The sequence below is a fragment of the Ptychodera flava genome, chromosome 11, assembly GCF_041260155.1.
Source record: "Ptychodera flava strain L36383 chromosome 11, AS_Pfla_20210202, whole genome shotgun sequence".
NCBI lineage: Eukaryota > Metazoa > Hemichordata > Enteropneusta > Ptychoderidae > Ptychodera > Ptychodera flava.
The window spans coordinates 3,378,730-3,401,069 of record NC_091938.1 but is presented as its reverse complement, the minus strand read 5'-3'; the positions used below and the strand labels follow the sequence as shown (position 1 = coordinate 3,401,069).

Here is a 22,340-nt window from a genome sequence, read left to right as displayed (position 1 = left end):
ATCTCTTCGAAAATGACACATAAGAACCAAGGGCATGAAAGAATTTTTGATGGATTCAGAATTCCAATTAAATAATATTAATGCTTATACGTACGTGTGTATAGAAATCTCCCGTGATTGAAGTCAACATCTCTATTGCCTTGTCAATACCTTTTTGAGAGTCAAGTTTAATATTCAATGTGATACTATGTGATGGGCTTCCTCCACTTGCTGTGTAGCTGTCGGTTTGTATTTTGCATTTAGATAACCTTTTTATTGCCATCTGAATGGTAGTTTGGTCTTCCAGATTTAAATGTAAGGTTGCATTATCCGTTTGTTCTGCTTTGATTGCTTGTTTACTGTCTGATACGTTGACACTTTTAGCAGCACATGAGACACTTGACACTTAACGAAAAAAGTAGGAAATTGTAGAATATTAAAATTCATTCATCAACATTTCCTCATCGATAAATGCTGTAAAATGGCATTGGTATGTTTACAGGTGGCTCACTGTCTGATACGTTGACGTTTTTAGCAACATACGAGATACTTGACACTTAACGTAAAAAAGTAGGAAATTGAAGAATATTATAATTCATTCATCAACGTTTCCTTCATCGATAAATTCTGTAAAGTGGCATTGGTATGATGACAGATTGAGCCACCCAATTTTCCAACTCACGCCTCCCTGAACATTGTTGATCAAAAAAATCAATCGATCAAAATTAAATCTCTGTATTAGGAAAAGACACTGTGTGAATAACAACCATTAGCATCACTTATACCTAAAACATTTACTTTACACTACAGTACGTGTCAAAAATGAAAACGTATGTACGGTAAGGTACAGTACCTGTACTGTACCTTACTGAAAAAATAGCATAAAATTTCATTGCATGTGGCGAGCGAGAACTGTAGTCGACACATACAATAACTTGTCAAACTTGTATATTGTCAGAAAAGAGATTGAATATCGGAACTATGGAGTTATCTCAAACATGAAAACCGTATTACACAAGCGACACATATCATTCAGGCCGTCTTATCGTCAAGGGTCAGATAGGGTGTGAATGTTGGCCAATGGGGCTATGTCAAATATCACCAGACCGTACCATACCGTATTGTATTGTATCGTACCGTGCAATAGGGTTAAAATGAATGTGCATGTACCAGATCAGTACCTGAACCGTACCGTACCATACCTGTTCCGTACTGTACCGTACTGTATAAGTATCCGTATCGTACATACGTTTCCTTTTTTGGCACGTATTGTACAAGTAATAGATAATTCTGTTAACATCGTTAATTAGACATTTGTACTAGTCTTTCTGAAACCATGAGGTAATACTGTTTTACGCATTGTAAACTATGGTATTCCGTATTTGTCGAAACCCTCAAACTCACATACATATGCAACTAATAAATAGTTGGTATTCAACCCATTTAGTCATATTGCACCAAAAAAGAGGCGATTTTATTTCTTTATCTTAGACATTAGACATAAAGCTTTAACTTAAGTATCACTCAGGCCCTAGGGCATGGCAAATAATTTATTATATACCTCTGCTTATGATACGTCTACGTAAGTTGTAAAAAGCTAATTGCTGTTACGTCAGAAAAAGACGATGAATTTAGCGATTTCCTTTAAAATAAAATTTATTGAAAATAATCACTTAATTAAGTGATATGGAACAAACTGTAAATGTTTACAGGCTACGTATCTCAGCTGGGATGGCACAAAGATCCAGAGTTGAGTCAGACAGACTGATGAGTGAGAAATCCTTTGGCTTGCAGGCTTGAGGTTGATCAATGCAAAACTCACAGAATAAATCCAGAATGAGAGTGAAGGTCTTGAAGTAATTACTGCTGAAGTGATCCCGAATTCTACCTGAAAACCTGTGCTGCCAAATTCAAGCCGAATGATTCGATCTAGAGAATATAAGAACAATCTAGAACTTCTATTGATATGCTAATTACTGTTCTATTCTTTTCTTGAAGTAAACACGACTAACTGAATTCAAGGTAATGGAGGAGATCGACCTTAAGAAGAAGAATGTTCTAGACTAATTAAACTCAGGTTACTGATGGCAGAGAATGACCTTATAACACTCCCTCTTTAAAATAAATCTTTCAAACAAAAAAAAATATGTTTTACTAACGTAATATTAAAGTGTGAAAAATGATATACTCTAACACGAGACAGTCCATAATCAAATTGTCTCTCTCCTGCCTTTGATATGTCTGATGTCAAGGTTAAATCCTGTAACATCAAACTCCATTTTAACAATCTCTGCAGAAAAACAAGAGGGTTGTGATCAATATGAACCAATACTGGCTGATTTTTCAAAGTAACATAAACTTCAAAATGATGTAAACCAATATCGGAGATAAACTCTATCTTTCAATTCCAGAGTAGTGTTTCTGGGATTAGTTAAATTTGCATGAAAAGTAGCAAGCAGGGTGGTTTACCCCATGACTATCATCTTGCAATAGAACAGCACCAGCAGCCACATCACAAGCATCAAATTTGAATGGCAAACTGAAATCTGGTGCAGACAAGACTGGAGCACTTTAAAGTATGGCTTTAAAGGTATGGAAAAATAATCGCAATCATACCAATCCATAATCCAATGACAGTAGGTCGGAATTCGCAAGACAATAGTTGTAAACATAGACACAAAACAGCACAGAACAGACAGTAAATAGACGGTACACAAACAAAGTCATAATCATGAAAGAAAGATATATGGACCTCTGGCCAGAAGACCAAGAAGAAATCGATCCCAGGGCCTAGGAGTGGCATATGTAAAACAGTGTGTATCTTTGCGTCAGAGGCGGAATAAACTATAAGTGTATCTATTTATCCAGGAAATCTTAATGCTGACAGCTATGTGTGTACACACATAGAGCCAGTCGACGTTAGGGACACAAAAACAACACGAGGAACAGACAGGCAGTGGTTTTGAACAAGATCAATGTACCCGGTACTTCACCGATGTCTGTAACTTGGGATCCATACATGAAAATATTCGTAGCTTGACGCACTTTGAACATAGCTCGTAACAAGGGACAGTGGAAAGCCCATGGAACTACGTGTACAACTATATATAGTTGAGTTAAAACACCCAAATGCCGAACGGTGATCATACAGAACTTTGCAGGTTTCTGGACTAAACGACCCCAAACCGACCGGATCTTAGTCAACTATGCAGGGCTCGACGTCTACTCTATCAGCGTCAAGTCAAACTTTCACTCCAGACAACTTTACCCCAAAAACTGGGAATATACTAAATTTACCTTGAAAAAATTCAAACTGTGTACCGTATTGAAACAATCTCAACGGGGCCAAGGAGCAAATTAAAAAACTAACAAACCCCAACAGAAACAGTGGAATGATCATTAGTGTGCAAGGTCGCTGTATTATATGTCAGGGTAAAAAATTCTAGCTTTGAAATTTCTGGACGGTACAAAAGGCGGGACAGAAAAGGACAAGATTACGACCAATGTGTTACCGCCGATGGTACATAACGTACTGTTGATAGCAGGTAGTTCGGTGTCCAGTGAGAACACTATTCCCAATATACCACGGATGTTGATTTGAGCTGCCTCCGATCGAAAATTTCCAATACAAAGACATGATATCAATAATATTGCGAGATTATAAGTACCCACTGTCTTCTCACCAAATAGCTGCGATCAAGATCATAATGATACAAGCAATTGACCGCAGAACACCTGCTTGCTGTTCATATACACAACGTGTAAAAATTGATTATTCCTGCTGAGAAAGACGACAGCAAATATTGCAATGTGAATTTCTTACTATCTTCCTCGCAATGGTTTTACATCTGTGTCTATTTTATCATGGTCACTGGACCATTTCTGACGATTTTTACAAGCAAAGAATCAGTTCACACTCTTCATGGGAACACATTGCAAAGACGTTCAAAAAATTTTCATCACATGAAAGATTACCGTACCCCGTTTCAAAGATGTAGGAAATGTATAATGGGTAGTTTATCTTGAAAAATCCCGAGCTGCAGCCTCTAAATACAAAATGCTTTTTTTTCTGAATAACTCCTCGACAACTTTACAATCACACTCCGGTGATCACATGATGGTTGTAACCGTACATGTGCTGCCGCCCATGGAGAATCAAAAGACTTCAAATCAAAAGTAAAAAAGAATAGAAAAAATATCAATATCCAAGCAATGTAAAACAGAGTAATTTTGATAGGGTCAATTTATTATATATTATAAAAAATCTCCAGGCCACTCGGAACAGCATAATATCTCACTTGTTCGAATACAATTACACTCACACTGTAGGGTAAAAATGGGAACTCAGATCGATGTATACTACTTCCGCAAAGCGAGTCCGCTTAGTTAATGACGGTAAATGACCATAATTATTATTGCTAGTCCCTGTAAATTTTGCCGACTATTCCTTAGTAGTTGTCGAATTTCTTGAGTTTGTCCGAAAAATATTTCAGTGAATGACATAAGTTTCAAGACGCCCAGCTGAATACGAATGCAATATCGATATCAGGGTAGCAAAATCAGTCACAGACAAGCGAGGAAAAACATAAGAGTCTATTAATCTGCGAATTAAATGAATCCTGGGTTACTAAGAAAGTAAAAAAGGTAATGTTGTGCCCTGGTTGGGAAAGAAAAGTTGATTACGATTTGATCATTTAAAAAAAAACCGTCAGATAATATTTGGTAAAAAGCAAGCTCAGAAAAACGTATAGAGAAGAATGACATCACAGCAATCTTCAGACATTTCATCATCTTTCAGTCTGAACGGTCAACATTTGATGCTATAATCTATGTCAAGTGTCTCTTTTTGGTCAAATCCGACAGAGATGAATCAATCACGATTTAGTTTCATCGCCCCGACCTGACAGGAAATAATGCAGCTCATGGGCACCTGTATAATCGTGGCATGAACGTATCCAATGGCCGTCCACTGCATGGGCCATTGACCATGCATCGCCAGCAAACAACGGTTTTGGACGGCACGAGAGCATTTTTCGCAGTCTGTGAGCAGTTGAGTGATTTGTGTAGGCTGCATAGATCGGAATCGAGTTGATTTCGGCCGAAAACAGTTAGAAAAGTAGTTTTTCGTGCTCCGTCCAAATTGGATCCGCATGTTGCCGGTTTCGTCTATGGCAATCAGCAGAGCCGTGGTGGGAGGCTGTATAACGCCGGGAACACATGGCATAGTACGCAGGGCTAGGACACAACATACTTCCAAAAGAGATCTATCGTAAAATATCGTACTGCAGGTCAACATAAACATCACCCATTCATAGGCCTACAGGTACACAGATCAACAAACAAACAAGGAGAGGCAATCTGCTTGAAACCATGAAGCAGTCCGTCTGTGTCTAAACTCATCTGAGAATCCTACTCAGTAACCGTTGGTCAATTATTTTGCTCAGTAGTAAGAATCGTTTATTCATTGTTGACATCGTAATCGATCCGATGTACATAACAAACGTTTGATCGTTTTGCACCTTTGCGCGTCCCCTCGTGATTGGCAGCTGTTTGAATGCTTTCATCTATTGTTTGTTGGAAACTTCGAACACAGCATCGAAGCAGTTTTGGCATCAAAAATCAACTTAAAATGGAAAAAATGAGAGGAATTTCACCAACAAGGTGATGCCACAAGTATTCACAAAACGTAATATGTTGGAACAGTGCTTGAATTTACACCATGGTTGTTGAAAGCTCCAGGTTTTCGGGAGCATTCGTTGACGCTGTTACCATGTGCCACTCATGTTGGATTATGAATGCCCAGGGAGATAGGGGGTATTTATAGGCTCCCCCTGCCTTTAAGTTTATCAAATGCCTGTTGGCATTGATCTAACCAAACAAACTTTACCTTTTTTAAGTAAGTTAGCTGAAGGCTCGGTAATGGAGGAGAAATTTAGATGGCATTTCTGTAGTAACCAGCCATACCAATAAAGCACATTAGTTGTCTCTTGCAATTTGGTATGGGAAACGAAATTGAAATGGCACCGATTTTGGCATCGATAGGTTTTACTTCACCCTGCCATACAGTGTGTCCAAGGTAAGTCACCCTTGTTCGGCCAAACTCAGTTTTGGCGAGGTTGACATTCAACATTCCTTTGCTCAGTCTCTCAAAAAACTTCCGCATGAGTTTGATGTGTTCCTCCCAGGTGTCGCTGTACAGGACAACATCGTCGACATACGCTTTACATCTTTCTGATTCAGATATGTCGTCGATAATCATGTGTTGGAACGTTGCAGGCAAGTTCGTTATTCCAAGTGGCACTACCTTGTACTGGAACAATCCATCAGGTCTAACAAAGGCGGATATTTCGTTGCAAGATCCATCAGAGGGACTTGCCAGAATCCCTTGAGTAGATCAAATTTTGTCAGACACTTGACTTTCCCCCTCGAACAACGTAGTCATCAATCCCGGGATTAGGAAAGTGTCTGTCTTTGTAAAAGTGTTCACTTTCCTGTAGTCAGTATACATACGGTAGCTTCTACCAGGTTTTGGCACAAGTATGGACGGTGAACTCCAGTTCCTGTTACTAGGTTGAATAAAGGCATCCTCCAGCAGATATTTGACTTCCTGGGGGTATTTTGCTTTCGTTTGATTCAGTCTGAATGGATGATGTTTCACAGGCTTACTGTCACCGACATCAACGTCATGTAATGACGTTTGTCCTCGTTGAACATCTTGAACAGGTGTTTATATTCATGGAGCAGTTCTTTCACCTGTTGTTGTTGTTATGCTGGAGGTGTATCGACGTAGCCTCAGAATTTTCTAGGATTTTTGAATTCTGCAGTTTGACCAATCCAAGCTTTGAATTTCAAGTATTTTCACTCAAGTCAGTTTCTTTATCAATACCTTTATAATGGTGTCAACTGACTGCACTGACAGGTTGTATTACAGTAGGGTTATCTCTAAATATGGCTTAAGCATATTCATGCGGCATAACTGTTTTCTTTGCGCCTATCAGAACTTATTAAGATGTAATTTAAATCACTTTATTTCTTAATAATGAAATAAGGCCAAAGAAAAGAGCATGGAGTGGTTTGCCATGAACCGGAGGAAGAACAAGAACCTTTAGACCAGGTTCGAACTTCCATATTGAGCTGTTATAATCGTATTCAACTTTTAAATACTGCTGAGATGAGTCAAGATTTTCTATAGCTAATTCAGATGGCTTTGTAAGTTTTGTACGAAATTCTGATACATATTGCAAAATATTCAGTTAATTATCATTGTCTGATAAAAATTTCCCTTTTAAAACCTTAGATTGGCCACGGACTGTATGTCCAAATACAAGCTCCAATGGGATAAAACCAGGAGACTATTGAATTAAATCTCTATCAGCAAAGAGGAGACAATGAATTCCTTCATCCCACTGTTTCTCAGTTTGAAAACAGTTGGTCCTAAGAAATATTTCTCAAAGTTTGACAAAATCGCTCGAGAGCACTCTGACTTCTGGGTGATAGGCAGAGGACCTATACTGTTTAATGCCTAGGTGATCCATTACTTGTTGAAAAATTCCTGACAAAATTGGAGGCTTGATCGGACTGGACACATTTAGGTAGGCCAAATACAGTGAAAAAATTTACTAACACTTTCAATATAGTTTTTGCCTATATGTTTCTCAGTCGTATGCTTCTGGGAATCGCGTAGATATACATACTCTTGTCAGCATAAACTCATTTCCTGATCTTTAGTTTAAGGTAGGGGTCCAACACAGTCTATAAGTATCCTACTAAACGGATCTTGAAATGCACAAATAGGCTGTAAAGGGGTATTTGGAATGGTCTAATTTTGCTTTCCTACCATTTGACTTGCGTGATATCCTGCCTGAGACTAGGCCAGTAAAAATGACTGAGAGTTTTATGATAGGTCTTCCTGACTACTACATGACCAGCCTAGGGGCCTGGGGTATCATAGGCAAAGCGCAATACTTCAGCATGATATGACTTTGAAATCACTATCTGATGTTTTATAGCCAGGGCGTCATCAACCAAGACATCTGGAGGCTCCACTTAGGTATGAGAATACCAGAATTTTTATCATAACACACAGGACTATCAGAAGTTTCGGCTTCAACAACAACCCTGTCAAACAAACACAAAATATCTGGGGCCTTGTGTAGTTCGGTAATAAGATTTGATCCAGAAAATGTATGAGTTGGTCAGCAGAAGTTCAACTTAAGGTAGATAGATACCTTTTAGACATTTTCAGATTTTTATTTCTCATTTGAAGAACTCCTAAACCCCAAAAGGTATATATTTTCCGAAAGCCCTGATATAGAGAAATTCGACCGAGCACAGTACACGGTCATTATTTGCATAAGAATCATGTGACAAGTGTTTTGCTGAACCTTCCAAAAAAGTGAACATGTTGCAAGATTTCCGGTTGAAATTTGTTCATTTACAAGTCTTGACAATATCCTTCAAATCCGTGCCTGCGATTTTTTCTCTGCATCTCCATTCAAATTATATAGCGTGACAATTACAATTCCTTGAAAAGCACTTTAGTCTAACACCTTCAAGAGCGCATAACAAACAAATCAAAGCATATAACAGAAATCCAAGACACGGATTTTGAGTTCATTATGTTTCCAATAGACAGTATGAATTTCAAGCAGCTGGTGCTTGTGAGCACGAATTGACGAGGTGCCAAAGAAGGCTACCTCATTCACACATTGAGTTTGAGAAAAACGCAAAAAAACCTGTTTGGTTACTTCCACGCCACGTCATTTTGTAATTAAACGCGCATTAACCTAAACACGGTCACACTTTGTTACCAAGGGATGTCGACCGGGAATGGCAGTTGTTCAAAGAAAACGTCTGAGGAAAATAAAATAAATCCCGGAAAACTGAGCCTTCATTGCTGTGGCACATCGCCACAGCGAATGGCTTCAGCAGGCGAAAAAATGACATCAGCAGTCATTACTGATATCGGGCGTGTACTAAATTCATAAGTAAATAAGCTTGCCTGCATTCCCTAGATAAACACTGCAACACGACGAAGAACTTGATACTATCGGACTAATTGTTTATTGTTCACAAGTTGTGATAAGAAATCTAATAAATGAGGAAAGACTTCAAGCACTGCAAAGCGGCGAGTTCAACCTCCTACCACAACCATAACTATGGGTATTTTTAGATAAAAGCTTACTTGTATGATTAGGGTTATCATACGAAGTTTGGTGGATACCGACTGATGTTTCCGTATTTTGATGAGTAGCATAGCGCAGTAACTTTAACGTACCTTCAACAAACAGCTCATTATAAATCTGCATTAACATGTTTATTTAAATTATGCAGCGATAACTGTTCCAGCCACACAACCCAACTTTCCAGCCATGTAATTTCCAGGCTGTAGACTGGCCAAAAATTTGTCCCACGAGAGGTGTCATTTATTTATACATGTAAATCTACTCACCTTCGCATCAAAGGAAAGCTTGTGACCCATTTTGTTGAAGGGTCACATCTCCAAACCACTTTATAGCAAACATTCTGAACTTAACGGTGCCGTTAAGTAATTACTCTGCAATTTTTCTGGCTTTGTGTGTTCTGAGCCAGGCAACGATCACTGACAGTGGCCATATCTGGAGTGGCAGGATGAAAGCCATTTTGTTGTGTGGCTTGCGTAAATTTATTTATCTGTCTGTGTTTTGCTCGTAAAATGTATTCGCCGACATTTCACATTTGGTCAAACAAAAAATTTGATTGCGCGTCTCGGAGAGTTATGAAGGCATCTTGAGCTGAAAGTTGATTGCAAATCCGTGACCACTGGGATATTAACAGAACATGTTATTCTTAAAAACCCACAATGTTAGTTTTTGTACAAATAATGAAATACAGGTCGTGTACTTCGGTTCAACACTAAAATATTGCCTTCTTTGACATGTTTAAACCAGAAATTGCATTGTTCGTTCGTGACTGCTGTCCGTCGCATTCGGGGGTGATGTAATTTTTGGAGTTAACGTTATTATTTTTGTATTTTTGTTTTGGTCAATGTTCCTATAAAAGTCTTGCCAAAGTTTAAAATTGCGTCAAACATAATTTTGAAATATTTAAAAAGATCATATGAACACGAATTAGGACTGTAAACTATTGCATATTTTACAATCGAGATGGCCTTTGACCCGTCATCTGATCAGTGCTACATGCATATGCCACGAATGTCTCCTCAAAGTGGGACTGTGGTCTGATTTTGAATTGCTCTGAGCTCCAGTCAGACATTGGAGATTCCAAACCAAAGCAAGGTCATTTAAACGTAATGTCGAAAAAGTCAACATGTGTTACCCAGACAACGTTTGCCGATCGGGTACGAGGAGAGGTCGGCATATTTTTTCGCGCACAATTTTAGGGGAATAAAAGTTCGTGGGGGATGTCGCCCCATAGACTGTCAAATTGTATGACATCACCACCATTTCCAAAATAAAACGATACTTAAACCCTTAGTGAGGTACTGGAACGTAATCTTTATTCACTGTGATTACATTCAGATGCATTGAGGATGCTGATAATAAGCTTAACGCGCGAACTTTACTGAGTTTGACCATGGTTGACCAACGTGTAAAACACAATCACTGCATCAGAAAAAAGATCATCGTCTTTTTTGGCTCAAATAATTTCGGAGCAGGAACAGTTTTGGATGTCGGACTTTAGCAGTTTATGCAAAATATAATCAGAAACGGACATAATAATTGGTGTTCAGCATCATAGGTTGGGATTCTGGGAACAGTTTTTGAATGTCAGACATTGTATAGACTGACATTATATACCAGAAAAGTCTTGGTTTTGGTTGTTTTTTTCGGCCCTAATTTCATTTTGAGCAGGATCGAAGGATTTTGAGTTTGGAATTTTGTGGCGTGTCAACTCACGTGTAAAATATTAACAGAAGTGGACATGTTTTTTGGGTTTTCGGTCGTAATATTAAGAGGGATGGAGAACAGTTTTGGTTGTCTTACTGTACTTCTATTGAGTATGGACAGACGTGAAACATACTGGTAAAACATGTACAGTTCTGTATGTCGAAAACTGACTTATTTGACTAAGCTTCAACAAACATTATTGTTATGGTTTATTGTTGACAGGCGGGAGTAATCCTTGATTTTGGAAAAGCCGTACAACATCACTATGTAAATTACGCAATGTTGTCACGCAAGGGGGATTATGCAAATAGCATGCAAATGTGTCCGCGATGTTTACAAATGCTCCCCGATTTGACATGGGATAGCTTCGTGCTTAATTTGACAGAAAATTGACCGATTTGGTATCTATCATCCTTAAGGTTTTAAACCCTCTAGAGATAAACGAAACAGTCTGCATCAAACACCTGGTTGATAAAGGTTTCATTTAAGACAATATCTGTAACGTCATTTTTGTGAATATTTTTATTCTCAGAAGTTTTCTTTGACACGGCTCGAGTAACAGCACATGTAGGAAACAATCAGGAATTTCCTGTACAATTGGCTCTGGATCCTGATTTAAACTAGTTTTATCAGTCACAAGTTGATTTTTAATGACCTCGTCCCCAACAAGTTCGCAGAAAAGGCTTAATACTTTGAGTCACATGTCCAGAAGCAAATTCAGAAGACAAATAGACATTGTGGAGAGGAACGGGAATGTAATCAGTACAATCTTCCCCTTTACTACGAATTTTAGAACCTGAAAATGACTTTTCAGAAAACAGCAGGGTATCTGACAATAAAAGAGACTGAGAAGCCCCGGTATCTCTTAAACTTTGACTGGGGTAGCGGAAGACAATCACAGGAAAGTGATATTAGACCATCACGAACAAATGGTTCGAAAAGACCCATACTGCTATCTTGAGAATAATTTCCCTTGACCTCATTGTTTTGGGATAAGAGGGGTTTAACCTCAGAAAATGTGTTGCACACATTATTAGACTCTAATTGAGATGATGAAGACATAAAGCCGGTGGGCTTAGATCCACTTTGACCACTCTGACCTCCACGTTTTCTTCTGAGACAATATGACATTTAATGGCCGTCTTTCTTACAATAATGACAAGAAAGGGTACTAAATTGTTTGCCAGAAGGAGATTGAGAGTTGGGATCAACGATCAAACAATTGTACCTTTGTTCGGGCAAATTCAACGTAAGTTTGATCTTTCACTTTGTCACAGTTCCTAAATTTCTAACGGTAAGCTTCAGGCACCAACTCATAACCCTTGAGTATCAATTCCTTCAAAGAATCATAATCTGAAGCCTGCTACTGACAACTGAATGTAAATTTCTCTGGCTTTACCAACCGAAAAACTCTGCAAAAGCGCAAACCAGAACTTCCTAGGCCAAGCCAGACTCTGTGCAGTTCGCTAGAAATGAGGGAAATATTTGTCAACTTCCTTTTTGGAAGGGGAACTAACCTAAAATGTTTAGTGATATCAAACTTTTCTGAAGTTCTATACATTTTAATTATATCTGTAATAGATGTTCTCTACCTTTCTCTCTTTCTCTCTCATCCATTTCCAATTTCTTAAGTGCAAAATTTGCCTGTATTTCTAATTCTAATTTTTCGAGTTCAAAGGCAGATGCAGGCTCATAATCTTTCAATGTAGATTCCTTAAATTGTCCCTAACTAAGTAAATGTTTTACAATTTTGTGCTGTATTTCCCTCTTGCATATTGATCTTTAGACTTTTACTGTAACGAAAGTGCCAATTAAAATAGGCGGTCTTTTGCGGGGGAATCATATGTCTCCTGATCAAGGTCTTCTACAAATTCGTCTGGCTTGAATTCTGCTGTGATGAAAAAAAACCGCTGAATTCACGATATACAGTAGTTTGTAAAGGCTGGCAAAATGTTGTCATTTCAAGATCCGAGGTGCAAAATTTGTATGCAAATGAGAATAAGTGTTGCAAAATGTAGCGAAGTGTATCGAAGCTAAATTAACATAACAATTGAAAGGTGAATGTGTTAGAAGTATTGGTTTATATTGAATAAAGCATTTTGTTTAGCTTTAACAACTCGGCTTCTATCATGTATTGTCAAAATAAAGCAAAGTATGGCGTACTTGATTGCTTTCTGTATGTAACGAATTACTGCAGTCCCAAAGTATGCCTGAATGTATGGTATTCCGTGAAGCATATTTACTACCTGAAAGGGCTTGCAGCCGGTCGCTGTTTTCGACGGCGAACATAGTATCGATTTATTTTTAATAGATTCTCAATCAAAATCTGCTCGTGTTCCGCTGGTGTGTTCAGATCACGTCATGAATATTTCCAAAATAACCCGTATATATTGACTTATATACCATAACATCAGCGATTCCATTGGTTTCTTCTAGTTAAATTAAAATCGACGACCCTTTTTATCAGTTTTGGTGATACTTTTACATTTCAGTATATTTTGGCGCATTTTGACCTAGTTTGGCACCACTGTAAGCTTGGAACGACCAGCAGGTATGTAACACAACATTGTATCGATTTCCAATAAAAGAATATCGATTGTTAACGTTCGCTGCACGATTACAGTGGACACCCTGCATTCGTTTGCCTCCGTTCAGTGTTATTTTTCCACTTTACTGGAATTTTTATCGTTCATATTCGCCCAGATTTTGTGTAAATGACAACGACTTGACAGGTATTTGGTCTGTACAGGTTAAGAGACGCTTACTGATAAAAATGCGTCAATTTAAGACCCCGATTCTGCACATGTAAACGCCGAAAGATCGCTATTTTATTGAGGGCAAGAGTATAATTCAGAGACCGGAATGACTAAAATGCTAATAAAACACGTTTTAATCAAGAAATTCAAAAATCTAAAACAACAGGAATTTTGTATATCAATCAAAGGATCACCGTACCACTTTTCACCATCTTTGGTTCAGAATTGCGAAATTTGAATCAGCAGGAAGGGTGCTACCTGTTAGGTACATTGGACGCCGTTGTTTTCTATGGGAAATCGAACTTGTTCGCCGCATCGTGAAATGAAAAATAATATAATTTAATAATTTAATAATTTATTATTTAAAGACCACTACACACCTTGTCTCAGTGGTCTGTACATTACAGAAAATTACTGGAAGAACTAAAATAAACGCAGAAAATAACTCACAGAGGAAAGAGTGTAATTAAAAACAATCGATAAAATCAAGCAAGCTAAAATCTAGACTAAAGGATCCCACCTAAAAACAGTAAAGAAAGTATTTTAAAAAATTCACTAAAAATGATAAAAAATAAATAAACTATAAAACATGCAGGTAAAAATTATATCCAAGTCAACAGTAGCATTGACGAAAAATAATGGTTTTAAGAGCCTTCTTAAAAAGAGCGAATTTCTTTATCATCCGAAGTTCGGGCGGCAAACTATTCCACAGTTTAGGGGCATAAACGCTAAAAGCTCTGTCACCATATGTTCTAGAAAGTTGTTTCCCGTGATCTTTGACAGAAAAGGGATTCAATCTTACACCAACACTCCTTCTGGTATTATGTATTGGGCTATCAATTGTTACTAGTTCTTATAAGTAATTTGGAACCAATTCATCTTGATGGACAATTTTAAAAACCAAACAAAGAATGTTAAAACGGATTCGTTCTTCTACTGGAAGCCAAATTATGTAACTCCTTGAGTATAGATGTCATATCAATGTGACGCCCCATCTTCCGTCCGGTTACCAAACGAGCAGCAGAGTTCTGAATGTGTTGAAGCTTGCTCAGTTTATATGCAGGTAGGCCAAAAAGGAGACTGTTACAAATAATCTAACTTCAATGTGACAAAAGCGTGAACCAATTTTCCAGCACTAGGCTGGTCTAACAATTTTCTAATTTTACTTATCCGCCAAAGTGAATGAGATGCCACCCTACAAACATAGCGAATATGCTCGTCCATGAGACCGAACGAGTCAAGCATTACGCCAAGGTCATGTGTGATGACATCCAGTGGATGGCGAAATCGTGGCCTCAACGAACAATGGCTGTTTTACAATCACTTGGAAAAACACCAGACGAAAAAGAAGAATTTACAATACGGAGCAGTAATGGGGCTAGTTCATTTACACATGTTTTAACCAGCTGTGTGGGCATTGGATCTAGTTGACACGATTTAGAAGGCATCTTACTAACAATAGAAATTACATCATCAATACATAAAGGTTTAAGAATGGAGAGCGAGTTCTGATACAAGAATGGTTCGATACAAAGAGGACTAGCATTTTGAAGTTTTTTTGCGAATGTCTACTATTTTCTGTTCAAAAAACGTTGCAAAGGCAGCTGGTAGTTGAGATAGTTCATGATTATTTGGGAGAATGTCGGAAGCAGATTTCTTTGCACCGGAAATGTCATCAACAACTCGGAACAGTTCCTTAGTATTTGCGTTTTCAATTTTACTTCGATGAAAAGACACTCTCTCCAAATCCAACTTTCTGTTATACTCAACACGAGCAGCGATAAAAATCTGTATACAATACATCTGAAAAATCGTTGGTATAACGTTTTCATTTCGCTGTTATTTCTTACAATATTTGAGATTACACATCTACTGAAGGTTAACTAAAACTATCTTTTTTTAGTTTCCTTCTCATTTTTAGCTACTATAGACTATAGTCTATAGAAGCTATTGGGATGGGTATCAGTCCGGCGTCCGGCGTCAGTCTGTATGTCTGTATGTATGTATGTATGTATGTTATGTATGTATGTATGTATGTATGATGTATGTATGTAGTGTGTGTGTGTGTGTGTGTGTGTGTGTGTGTGTGTGTGTGTGTGTGTGTGTGTGTGTGTGTGTGTGTGTGTGTGGTGTGTGTGTGTGTGTGTGCGTGTGTATGTATGTCCGTTTGTGAGGCGTCCGTCCACTCAAATATCTTGAGAACCGCAGTACTTACTGGTTTGATATTTGTTGTGTAGATGAAAAATATGATTTTCAGAAATTTTTTTTTTATTTTTGATATTGTCGAAAATAGGCAAATTAATGCCAAAAAAGGTGTTTTGGTAAAAAATCTTCTTCTTCATAACCGCTGGTCAGACAGCTTTGTTATTTGGTATACAGGTCCCTAGGGATAACCCAACTTAGATTTGTTCAAATTGTGATGAAATATGCAAATGTGTATTTTTAAGGAATTTTTTTGTCATTTTTGGTCAAAGTTTGACTTACATTGTATGTAATTCCTGTACTTTAAAAACCCTATCAATTCACCCAGAAAAAATAATTAATATGTTTTTAAATAATTGAATTATTAGGAAATCATCAAAGCCAAAATATTTTTAGTGTGGAATTATCAGAAAGTTAAAATTTTTTGACAGTTCATAGTGAATTGAGGATTAAAACATGTAAAGGCAACTTTCCTGAATCCCAACTTTGATATATTCTGAACCACCATTTATGTTATCTAAAAGAAATTGCTCATAATAGTTTGTCATGATAGGGTGGTTAAACAAATAGAGATAGAGAAAGTTCTAATTTCCATACATGGTTGACTTGGTAAGGATAAATAAGATTACTTTTGGAGCAAAAAAATAGAGTGGTCAATTAAAAGAGTGGTCAAAGTGATAGGGTTTTTATGGTAAAGCTGGGCTGTAAGATTCCTCATGTGCTATTTATAGCAATTATGCAATCTGTGTAAACAGTGCAATGAAAGTGTAACATGATTCCTTATAATGCTTTTGATGACCTTGAACTTCTTAAGTTTCAAACATTTGTCTCTTCAGTGTGCTTTCTCTGAGTACGTACAGTGTCAACTTATTCAACAGAACTTACTTACAATGTTAATTTGAAAGTTAAAATGTGCTTGGTTAATAGGATGAAAATACTGATATTAAAAGATAACCAGCTCAAGATTCTTTATAACCTGACAGATATGCTGTTTTTTATGACGTAAATCTTGATTTAAGCAAGTCTTGTTTACTTTAATTAGAATGTAATTAACTCTCGTTTATTTGCTATTGTAGACTAATATAGTCTCATGAAATATGCAAATCTGTATTTTTATGGAATTTTTTCCATTTTGGTCAGGCCATCCTGAAATGAGCTATCAAAGATATCCACCTTCATCAATACATGTGTCACAAAAGGTTATTCTCTACATAACACAGCAGAGCTCTGTCAACTGTTGAGTGGCTTGTTTTTTTCAAAACCGCTGGTCAGACAGCTTTAATATTTGGTTTACATGTCCCTAGGATGACCTTAGTGAGATGATTTCATACAGTCAGGAAATACTTAATTTTGTATCCATGTCTATAGTAGCTTCAGGGACTTTGGCCCTATGTTTTATAAAATGACGAGTTAACGATCGTATGGCTGTTGGCTGTATTTTCGCCTATTTTTGCACATGAATATCATCGCTTAGGTATTTTCGGATTTCCTCCCTGATATTCTTGCCAAAATACCATAATGGAAAGAGCAGCATATATGGGAAATGGAATCTACAACTCTTTTATCAATATTTAGCTGCGCAGTGAGGAAATTAGGCAAACTTTTCAACATGACCTGAAATGTGGATTTGACTATCTATGCACGTACTCGATGTATGTGTGGCCAAAAGTTGGGATGCTATTGTTGTACAAAATGGGGTGCATTTGGACCATAGTGAATTATAATTTAATTCATTAATACATCCGTGAATTGACAAATGTAACAATAACGCCAATTATACATTTAAGCAATAACCCCCGCCGCAGGAGGGTGTACACGAGATTTTGGTACAATGCGCGATATATAGCGCGAGCCGATAGGCGAGTGCTATATGGAGCGAATTTCTGCGCCCCAGACCGAGCATTTTTAGCTCACGTGTGTAAACACGTGGGCTAATGTCATAGCGATCTCTGTCTGTCTGTCCGTGTGTGTGTGTTTGTGTGTGTGTGTGTTAGTGTGTGTGTGTGTCTGTCTGTCTGTCTGTCTGTCTGTCTGTCTGTCTGTTTACACGATAACTCAAAAACGCCTGAACGGATTCAAGTCAGATTTGGTAGACAGGTACCATATGCTACTTGCAAGAACTGATTAGATTTTGGTTAGTGTGGCTTGCATATTAATGAAGTTATGCAATATCGTTTTTTTCCGTACAATGGTTTCCCTATGGAGACGGTAATGACAGTGTAGACATATATCAAGAAATACTGCACAAAATTTCATGAAACTTTTCACAGATGACAATCTCAGAACATTATGATGATACTGTGAGTGTTATGTCAATTATCTTCTCATTTGCATATTTAATGAACTTTTGTTATTAGTGAGATAAGTCTGAAATTCCTGCACCAAACTTGATGATACTTGCAACAAATATTGATCTGATATATATCTAATTATACTTAGAAGCATTGGGCAGTGTCAAGTTAATAAATAGCTCATTTGCATATTTTATGAAGTTTTGTAATTAGTCATATAACTCCGATATAACTTCACCAAATGTGATGAAATCTGCTGCAGATACTGATCGGACTGATATCTAACTGTAGTGTAAGGCATTTAGTAGTGTGAAATTAATTAAGGGTTCATTTGCATATTTAATGAACTTTGTAATTAGGTATATAACTCTGAAATTACGGCACCAAATGTGATGAAATCTGCTGCAGATACTGATCCGACAGATATCTGATTGTGGTGTAGAGCATTTAGTTGTGTGAAGTTAATCAAGGGTTAATTTGCATATTTAATGAACTTTGTAATTAGTGATATTACTCTGAAATTACGGCACCAAATTTTGTGAAACGTGCTACAGATATTGATTTGATAAATATTTAATTGTGCTATGAATCATTGAACAGTGTCAAGTTAATTTAGGGTTTATTTGCATATTTAATGAACTTTGTAATTAGTGACATTACTCTAAAATTACAGCATTAAATTAAATAAAACGTGCTACAAATATTGATCTGATGGATATCTAATTGTCCCATGAAGCATTGAGCAGTGTCAAGTTAATTAACAGCTCATTTGCATATTAAATAAAGTTTTATAGTTAGTGATTAAACTTTGAGAGTACTGTGCGAAGTTGAAAAAAACCTGCTACATATAGTGATAACATATATCTTATTGTTCTGTGAAGCGTACTACGATTGAACCTGTTGTAAAACACGTGAGCATATTCAGTTCATATCTGGTTATAAGTTGGGATTACGTACAGGCACACAGTATCCTACGATAAATACACATTACGTTCATATCGACTTTGCAAATTATTCGTATGCAACATGAACACTATGCACTAGACTTGTCAAAAAATACCTGCTGCAGTCACACAGAAAATGGGTCAAGAGTTCATATCAAAAGGAAAAGGTAACAATATTTTTTCATAAATTTACATAAGAACAATAATCCTGGCTTTTTGGGGATACTAAAAGTAGATTTGTCTCATTCTGTACCGCATACGCCTGGGCCTATACGGTATACGTCGACCGTCGCGACATTCAGAGGTGGCACAGTGAAGTTACAGGATCTATTTTTGATGGATCATTTGGACGTTAATTGTACAAGAAAACAAGCAGTTTTGAAATAATCCAGACTTGCGATGACTGCAACTGTGATGAATAGTTGTGCAGAGTGTGTTGCCCGATGCAGCGAGAGCTGGACGCTGACACTGCTCGTTACATTTGATGTCAACTATCGTCGCAGTCGCCAGGAGTCGTCCCAGTGTCATTTTGAACATCTTGGTCTACATCGTCAGGACACCCCGGTCTGTTACAGCCCAAACTTTGGTAAAGAATATCTGACATACCGTTACCGTGAGGAAGTGTCAATTTATTTGTGTATGAATGAATACTATCTTCTTTTTAAAGAGCGGTAGGATATATCGCGTCTCGACTCCCGCAATATCAAGCAAAGTGCACGGTGCGCTGTCGCCCAAATATTTGTGTGCATCTCACCCCAAATGTGCTTCTTCAGAGGTGTCTTTCATCATCGATCCCAACTTATTTACACCAAGAGGAGAATTACAGTCCCTCACTTTATCTGTGTATCAAAATTCGGCCTCCGGTCTTTGAAACAAAGTGGACTGTTTCGGTTTTTCTCGAGGGTCTATGGTTTAGATAGGTACGTTCAAATGCACCGACCGGGCAATTTTCGAAAATGCTGGTTTAGGGGCCCGTTTTACCATCGCTATCAGTGCTAAAACAGTATTTTAGCATCGGTGGAATGAGCTCTCTTCCAATCAGAATGGCACATGGTAGTATGATATAATGTAATTCAACACTAACAATCTGAACGAGACTAGGATAATGCATTCTCAGACGTGAAGATAACAAACATAAATGTATTCGAATGCGTATGCAAACGTAATATTACGGAAGCTGTAGTATTTGACAAATGATAAAAACAACTAATCGCAATGATGCATACGAGACACTATACGTAGAAATAGTTCCATGTTCAAACACGCTGCATATTGATATATTTTTCTGTAATTACACTTCCTTGCCCAGCCTTCGCTACACTTGCTACAGTTCGATAAGTAGCGAGAAGGGAGTCTAATAAAAAGGTAGCACCTCGGATCTTGCAGTGTACAGGACAAGCCCCCAATTTCTTTTACTTCAGAAAAAAAACGGGAAAGCAATTTTCTTTAATTGAAATCTATTGAAAATAATCACCTCAGATGACAAAAAGATCCCGAGTTGAGTCAGCCAGACTGATCAATGATAAATCCTTTGGCTTGCAGGCTTGGGGTTGATACGTGCAAAGCTCACAGAATAAAATCAGCATGAGAGTGAAGGTCTTGAAGTTATAAGTGCTGAAGTTACCCGAAGTCTACATGAAAAAGCTAACAACATATTTATACATACCTGATTCTGATTTCTTTCTACGTTTGTCAAACTCCTTCTCGTAGTCGTCAACCTTCTTCACCAACACGGGTTTGTCAATTTGGCCTAACAATTCTTTTAAGAAGGCTACATTATCAGTTGATATATAGCCCTTCTCTTCCAAAGCTACAAAAATATTTTTTGGGCCTTGCAGTGAAATTAATTCACGAACTGGAATTTTATGATCTTGCACAAGAATTCTAATGGAGTCTTCAGAATTCTTGTCCAAATGTTCATCTAAATGAAGGTATAGTTCACGCAATAACTGTCCCATTGTCGTTATTAGTCCTTCACATATAATATTAGGCTGGTAGCATGGAACGCCCGGAGGTTGGAATTGTCGAAACACTTCTGATGACAACTTTAGTTTAGGATAAAGCAAACCACTCCCGGTGGTTGACCTAAAGTAAAAACAAAGTTTAGTCATATTTAATAACATAAATATTCCTGAACGCAGGCCCCTCTTTCTTTAAATCTGAGCGAATATTCAATATTTAAAATATATGTGTGTATGATTTTGATGTCATAATAACTCAACTAGAAAGAAGGGATATGAAAAAGCCAGTCATTGGCTGTAACTGATCTAAAGCAAAAATGTTATGTACGTGAAAACATACGTCAAAGTACAGGTCACAAGGTTCATTGATTTTCTGACCCTTTTCAATCACATGATTAGCTCAGCGTAAAATAGTGTATTCCTGGTAATTGCCATATTACCTCCATCATCCCTATCATTTTGCATTTAGATCAACATTAAAAGAGTCATACCCTTCTATGTACTTTGGCATGTAGTATTTTACTGAAAGAGTCGTGTAAAATGTCTGTTTCTGTATAATTTTTCTGAACCAACAAAATACTAAACCAACCAATAGAAGCTACTCAGTAACTTTCAGGTACCAAACAGATTTCAATCAGCAATGCAACAGGTGGTTAGGCTTTGTCAGATGGTGATCACAAAACTTAAGATAGTTGACCGAGTGATGCCTGTTGGGTGGCTTTGCAGTACTCAATGAATGATTTATTCAAACTATTTTGTTCACAAATCTAAAGTAAACATATAGCTCTGTCATGGAAATATTTTTCTACCCATTATCAACATGGCATTTCAGTTTTGACTGGTTCCACAAAATTGTTATTCATAATATTCCCTGTAACCTACCGGAGTTGCCCGACTGAGTTCACTTCCCGAATGGGTGCAAGCACCGGCCTCCCTTAAATTCCCTTCATATAATACTACAGCAGCACTGACAAGAAGTACAACTCGTGTAGATGGTTTCTGCATATGGACACAGACCCAGCAAGGCCCTATCCTATATTGACAATTTTTTAAAAAGAATTTGTACCTAAACATTTACAGGGAACAGAGGGAACTACTCTTTTCGACATCCGACATGCCAATGACTAGAAGGGCGACATACGCGCGCTTGTGATTATTATAAGGGGTTTTGAATAGATTGGGGATATGCGCACTCGCGTCACATAGAGACAACAGTTTCCGGGGACCCTGGTAGGCCTACTTAATGTTAATCTCTGATGAAGAAAACGGATATATTCCCTGCAGATGGGAATATTAAGGTGAAAATGCTCGACATCAG

At 37.6% G+C, this 22,340-nt stretch overlaps 1 protein-coding gene across 1 annotated transcript in view; it reads right to left on the bottom strand.

Annotated features, from left to right (window-relative positions):
- The window catches only part of LOC139143167 (protein mono-ADP-ribosyltransferase PARP14-like), a 39,835-nt gene extending 18,348 nt beyond the window's left edge, over positions 1–21,487 (bottom strand). The window contains exons 1-4 of the mRNA XM_070713302.1: positions 21,463–21,487; positions 20,728–20,871; positions 6,034–6,363; positions 95–384 (exon numbers count right to left, since the gene is read on the bottom strand). Coding sequence (XP_070569403.1) covers positions 95–384; positions 6,034–6,363; positions 20,728–20,871; positions 21,463–21,487 — 789 coding nt within the window. The remainder of the gene's footprint in view (positions 1–94; positions 385–6,033; positions 6,364–20,727; positions 20,872–21,462) is intronic.
- Between the last annotated feature and the right edge of the window lie 853 nt (positions 21,488–22,340).